This window comes from Bipolaris zeicola (genome assembly GCF_000523435.1).
Source record: "Bipolaris zeicola 26-R-13 unplaced genomic scaffold scaffold_530, whole genome shotgun sequence".
Taxonomy (NCBI): domain Eukaryota; kingdom Fungi; phylum Ascomycota; class Dothideomycetes; order Pleosporales; family Pleosporaceae; genus Bipolaris; species Bipolaris zeicola.
In genome coordinates, this window is record NW_006912579.1 from 1 (window position 1) to 5,340 (window position 5,340).

General features: G+C 52.9%; 2 protein-coding genes across 2 annotated transcripts; one reads left to right on the forward strand and one right to left on the reverse strand.

Annotated features, from left to right (window-relative positions):
* Positions 1 to 741: 741 nt before the first annotated feature.
* On the reverse strand, positions 742 to 2,031 carry COCCADRAFT_10332 (uncharacterized protein; the record flags this gene model as incomplete). The annotated part of the gene is made up of 1 exon (XM_007720598.1): positions 742 to 2,031. The coding sequence occupies one exon, from the start codon at positions 2,029 to 2,031 to the stop codon at positions 742 to 744; it is 1,290 nt and encodes a 429-aa protein (XP_007718788.1).
* Positions 2,032 to 3,374: 1,343 nt separating this feature from the next.
* Positions 3,375 to 5,078, forward strand: COCCADRAFT_31449 (uncharacterized protein; the record flags this gene model as incomplete). Its single annotated transcript, XM_007720599.1, has 2 exons — positions 3,375 to 3,827; positions 3,915 to 5,078. The coding sequence occupies 2 exons, from the start codon at positions 3,375 to 3,377 to the stop codon at positions 5,076 to 5,078; spliced, it is 1,617 nt and encodes a 538-aa protein (XP_007718789.1).
* Between the last annotated feature and the right edge of the window lie 262 nt (positions 5,079 to 5,340).

Consider the following 5,340-nt stretch of genomic DNA (forward strand, 5'->3'; position numbering starts at 1 on the left):
TTTTTTTTTGCATAGAATGTATTGATTTTCACGATAATTGAACGGGGAAGCAGCATACATGCTCAAGACTGGCTTACTTAGCACCCGGTAGACACAGTTTCTGGGACTCGGCGCAGGATACCTACGTACTAAAATCGATAACGCGTCTGAAATCTGGTAATGTCACAGCTATACGACACTACTTTGGTATAAAAAATGATAAAACCATCTACGTGTAGTTATAATCTTTCCTATAGTTATCCTAAACTAACAGTCCTCTATTTTAGAAAAAAAAAATCCATGAAAGAGCTATATAGATAATACCAATAATGAGAAGGGACAAGATATTTACGAGACCAAGGAATTTCGTCTACCAAGTGGCAGTCTGCCATGCTCAGATTCAGCTTACCTAGATTGCGTTTTGAGATTAACTGGAAAGCATGCATAAACACGACGTCATCTGCGTTTCAAAAAGAAAAGAAAAGAAAAGAAAAAAGCAACTTCATTCCAGAGAACGCAATACAGCAAGCAGGAAGAAGGCAAATCGTAAGAGTATGTAAAATGCATTATCTAACCATGTCGGGGGGGTATATACATTATCTTCAACTCCTTAATGCCAGAAAAAAACCCCGAAAAGAAAGAACCCCTAGAAAATTCCATCTAGCAAAAAAACATATCACAATCGAGCCGTCATAAAAAAGCCATTTTAGGTGCTCTCCACCAAAGTGCAAAAAACAAAAAACAAACAAATATGTGCATATCTTAGATCCCCGTCGTGCCGATGGTGGCTTGCCGCCTCAAGTTGGCAACCGTTTCATGCTCCCTACGCAGAGCCCTCCAATCAAACTTCTCAAATGCAAAACTCCATATGCGCTCAGCAACACTGAGTCCCCATTTGCTCATGAGACCATCGTCGTGATGAGAATTGGTGCGACCAACGTGCTGAACAATACTGGGCGTGATCGCATAACGCAGCTCGTGGCGCTCATTTGCGAGATCCTCAAGCAGAACGTCAATGTAGCCGAGATGGCGGTCCTTGAAGTATTCTACAATTTCAGTGGCTTTGACGTTGGGAAAGACGAAAGCTTGGCCACAGCAGCCGAAGGCGGGCATTTCGTGGACGCCGGGGGGCATTGGTTGAACGGTTATGCGGCCAAAAGCGAAGAAGAGCAGGATGATGATTGCGAGGACGGCGTAGGTGGCTAGGAGGGTGCGGCGGGTGACGACGGTTATGGAGAACTTGGTGGTTGGCTGGAAGCAGCGGATGAAGATGAAGATGGCGGTGGGGATGAGGGCTACGTAGATGGAGTTTTTGAGGTAGGTTGACCATTCTTCGGCGTTCCAGCCGAGGAACTCTTCCGTGTAGAAGAGGCGCAGGTAGAGGAAGTCGGGCTTGGCGCGTTGGAGGGCGGCTTTGCGCTCTGCTTCGTCGATGGCGGCAATGGTGCGGTGGTACCAGCCATCGATAGCTACGATGTCGTCCTCGAAAAGGGCAATGTAGGGCGTGTATTGCTCTCTGCACTTGTCCAAGAGGTATCTGTAGTCGAAGATGCCCTTTTCGTCAATCTTGTGTTGTGTCTCGAGATTGCGAATGTACTGCATCCGGTCGAAGCCGTATCCATAGGTGAGGACTTCATCGGCAAGTCCGGCTAGCCAGGCCTCATTGTAGGCTGGGTGTATTTCGGGCCGGGAGTGGGGAATGAAGACAATAAGGTAGATTTCTTTCCGCTCTTCCGGCGTCAGGCCCTCGAGGAGAGAGCCTACTGCATCGGGCAGATACTGGGTGCCGTCGCGCTTGAACGAGGGTATGCCGACACACAGCTTCCTCTGCTTTTCGGGGCCGGCCTTGACAACGGTGGCGGGGTTGTAGGCGGAAACAAAGGCTTCGGCCTGCTGGCGCCTGAGGGCGGAATAGCGCGGAGTGTATCCTTTGTTGGGATCGAAGAAGACGGAGGTCGGGTCGCGAGCGGATACGGAGTTGATGGTGTATATGAAGCTAAAAGCAATGAAGACGGCAAAGCCTATGACGATGCGCGAGGGTGAGAAGTGCATGGTTGTGTGGGCTATAGCGAGCGGCGTATTAGGGAAGTAGAGTTGAAGTAAGTTTGGTCAAGGGCGTAGTGGCATCGCTAAGGGAAGGGCGTGGGTGGAGGAAACGAAGGTGGTGTGCAGAAGCAGATCATGTCATCGTGAAGGCGCGGTATTAGTTGACATGTGGATAGGGAAAAAAAAGATAGGAGCAACGGCCTCTAGAGGAAGGCGGGTACGAGAGGGTCTGAGCGGAGGCTCCACCAGGGCTGATGCTGTCGGGCGGGGATCTACCACTGTAGCTGATGAAGATAAAATTAGCCCTAAGCATGGGCGCTGGCCGCTGTTTCGTCCTCGTGGCATGGCGTCGCACAAGCCAAGCCAGACAAGGCGCCGGGCCTGCTCGTGAATCTACGCAGTTAGGTACATGTGTACTAGATGTGTAGGTGCGCAGTACAAAGAGAGTTTTTTCTTTCTTTACGACAGCCGTCAGCTGGCAGGGAAGCGGATGTGTCAGGCAGCGGGAGGAAGTATCCCCCCATGTGAGTAAGATAAGACGCTTGATTGTGCGTGGTTGGCTTCCTGGGCTGTTTCGTTTTGTTTGGTGAGCACTGAGGGTATCTCGAGAGGCGACGCCCTCACTGCTCCTCTAGGCACATGTCGGTCTCGGCTCTCGATGCACTGGTTGGGGGTTGCATGTCTGCCATTGGTCTTTTTGCCACGTCCTTGGCCCTATTCCCTGCGTGTGCAGAGGGCATGCGTAAGCCAGTCGTGTTCGGCGCTCTCTGAATAGGGGCAGGCAGGCGATAGTTAGAATACAAGGGCCGATGGCCCCGCCGCATGAGAGGCTTTTATATATCGGCTTAGCCCGTCGCCATTAGCGCCACAAGCCTCTTGGAAGACGAGACTGGCTAACGTCACCGCCGCTCAACGCCTTCGACACGGCATGTGCAAAATGCATCGAATTTCGACGTGGAGGCGCAGACATGCCCAGCCCACCGTCATGGCCATGTTCGACGTTGTAGTTGCTGCACGTGTGTAGGCGCATATGTGTACAGACAGTACTGTACACCACCTACACGCCGAGGGTCCAGGTGGCGGCACTATGACGAGCAAACAGCTCTCCCGCTGTCATCTCTTCTTCACACCCAGTTGGAGTCACACCCATCACCACCACCGCCGTCGCTCCATGCAGATGCTGCGCCTGTGGACCTATGCTCCTTCACAAAATCCTCATTGATCCAGTCATACCTGCCTGACTCACAGTGCCAATCGTGCTCACACACCCCGCTTATGTATAGCTAGCAGCATATCACACATTTCTATCCGCACAGCATCTACACACAGAGTCCTTACCACCTGGCGCCATGCCCAAGAAGCACACGCCCTCGTACACTACCGCGAAACCATCCTATGTTCACCCTTCGCTGCAGAGCTCCCGCTCAACCTCGTCTTCGTCCTCGACCGCAGAATCCCAGACGGTCAACCAGCGCATACAACAGCTCCGTCGCGAACAGGCTCCGCGAGCAACCCCGCAACAACGAGATGAACTCACCTTGGTAGTAAGCAACCGCACCGTTCCGCCGGAACTGCGGCGCATTCTGCACATACCCGAAGTTAACGCTCCCAAACCAAAGGCCAACTCGAGGATGCGCCGCGCCAACGGAGGTCCCAGACCACCACCGGGGCCCGCAGCTCCCACAAGCTGGTTGCAGACGAGCCGCCACGGTACTGTGCTCGGAAGAAAGAAGGCGGGACAGGTCAAGGAGAGCGTTGCTCGGTTTGGCACATTGGCTCGAGTCACGGACGAGGGAAGAAAGGTACGACGTCATTCGTCCCAATCTCGCGCTGGCGTTTGAGTGTCGTCCAGGCTTAATGTTGCAATTCAGGCTTCTTACTCATGACAGCGCCTACCGCACCCTCGAAGCCTTGCCCACCAATGCCTACGGACTTTTGCGCTGCACTGGCAGGGGCTTTCCGAATACGAGCAACATTATATTCCGTCGCTACCGGCATCGCTTAAGGAGTCTTTGCTGAGCTACCTGACCGTGTACGGGGAGCCAGGATGGGTAGATTTCAAATCGTTAAAGATACTATTTCAGAATGAAGACGGGGGAACAGCAGGCTGTGAAGAGGTACAAATTTTGGACCTGTCCAGGCTGTTGAGTGAAAACTTGACGCTCCACGATGTTGGAAAGTGCCTCAAGCGACCAAACGTGACGGCGCCAGTCCATGTCAGCATTGAAGTACGTAGTGTAACGGACGAGCTGGCCGAATCGTGGGAAGAAGAAGCAGATGAAGGACCATTAGCTCCCCTAATACCAGCTGCGAAGCTCCACGTACCGCTCTTTGTGAACCTCAGTCGACTATCTCTTGCCAACCCCGGGCCATGGGCGTCTTGGCCAGAACTACTCCGCATCTCACCGAACCTCAACAAGATCACACACTTGTCGCTCGCCCACTGGCCTCGGCCGTCGATGACGCCGAACGCAAAGACGACATCGATGATCTCGCGACACACGAGCGTCTCGCTAGGCGGGTCCGACTTCTACTCTGACCTCGACGACGACTGGCACGAAGCCACCAACATCATGCGGCGCTTCTCCAAAGACACGTACTCGCTACAGTGGTTAGACCTGGAAGGGTGCTTCTGGCTCAAAGCACTGACGTCCCACGGTGGCAGGTCTGGCGTCGACGCTGGCCTCAGCACCGAGGAATGGAGCACGCAAGAGGGAATCCCCGGTCCGGACTGGAACGACTCGTGGCGGCGCATCACTTACGTTAATGTTTTCCAAGGCTGGATCCCGAGTGATAGTCAGAGTCTGCAGAATATGCCTGCAGGCATTGTGCCTGTGCAATTGCTCCGGTGGCTGCGCGAGAATAAAGACAAAGAACATGTCAAGTGGCGACTGAATAGTCAGGAATCTGGGCATGCGGTTGCCGAGTGGGTGAATCGCGAAAAGGTGGCGCGGATTGTGGCCATGGATATCCAGGCGGTGCGTAAACGCGGAGAAGGGGCGTGGTGTGTAGTTGATTTTGGATGGGGGGGTTCGGGGGTCAAGATGGCATAGGGGACTCTCTCACACAGACATATTATCACTTACTCTGAGTGCGCAAAAGCGAATCAGTCCTCTCTCTCTCTGTGTACATGCAGTAAACAAAAAAACAGGCTATGGCGAAAGAGGCAACAAGTATATTAGCTCATCACCCTCTCTCGGTGCTCCTTCCGTTCTTCCGTGGGGGGGTGTTATTTGCGCTTCAACTCTTGGCACAATCTCTGATTATGTACACACCGTTCCCTCTCTATCTCTCTCCTGCCCCTTTTCCTTTTTT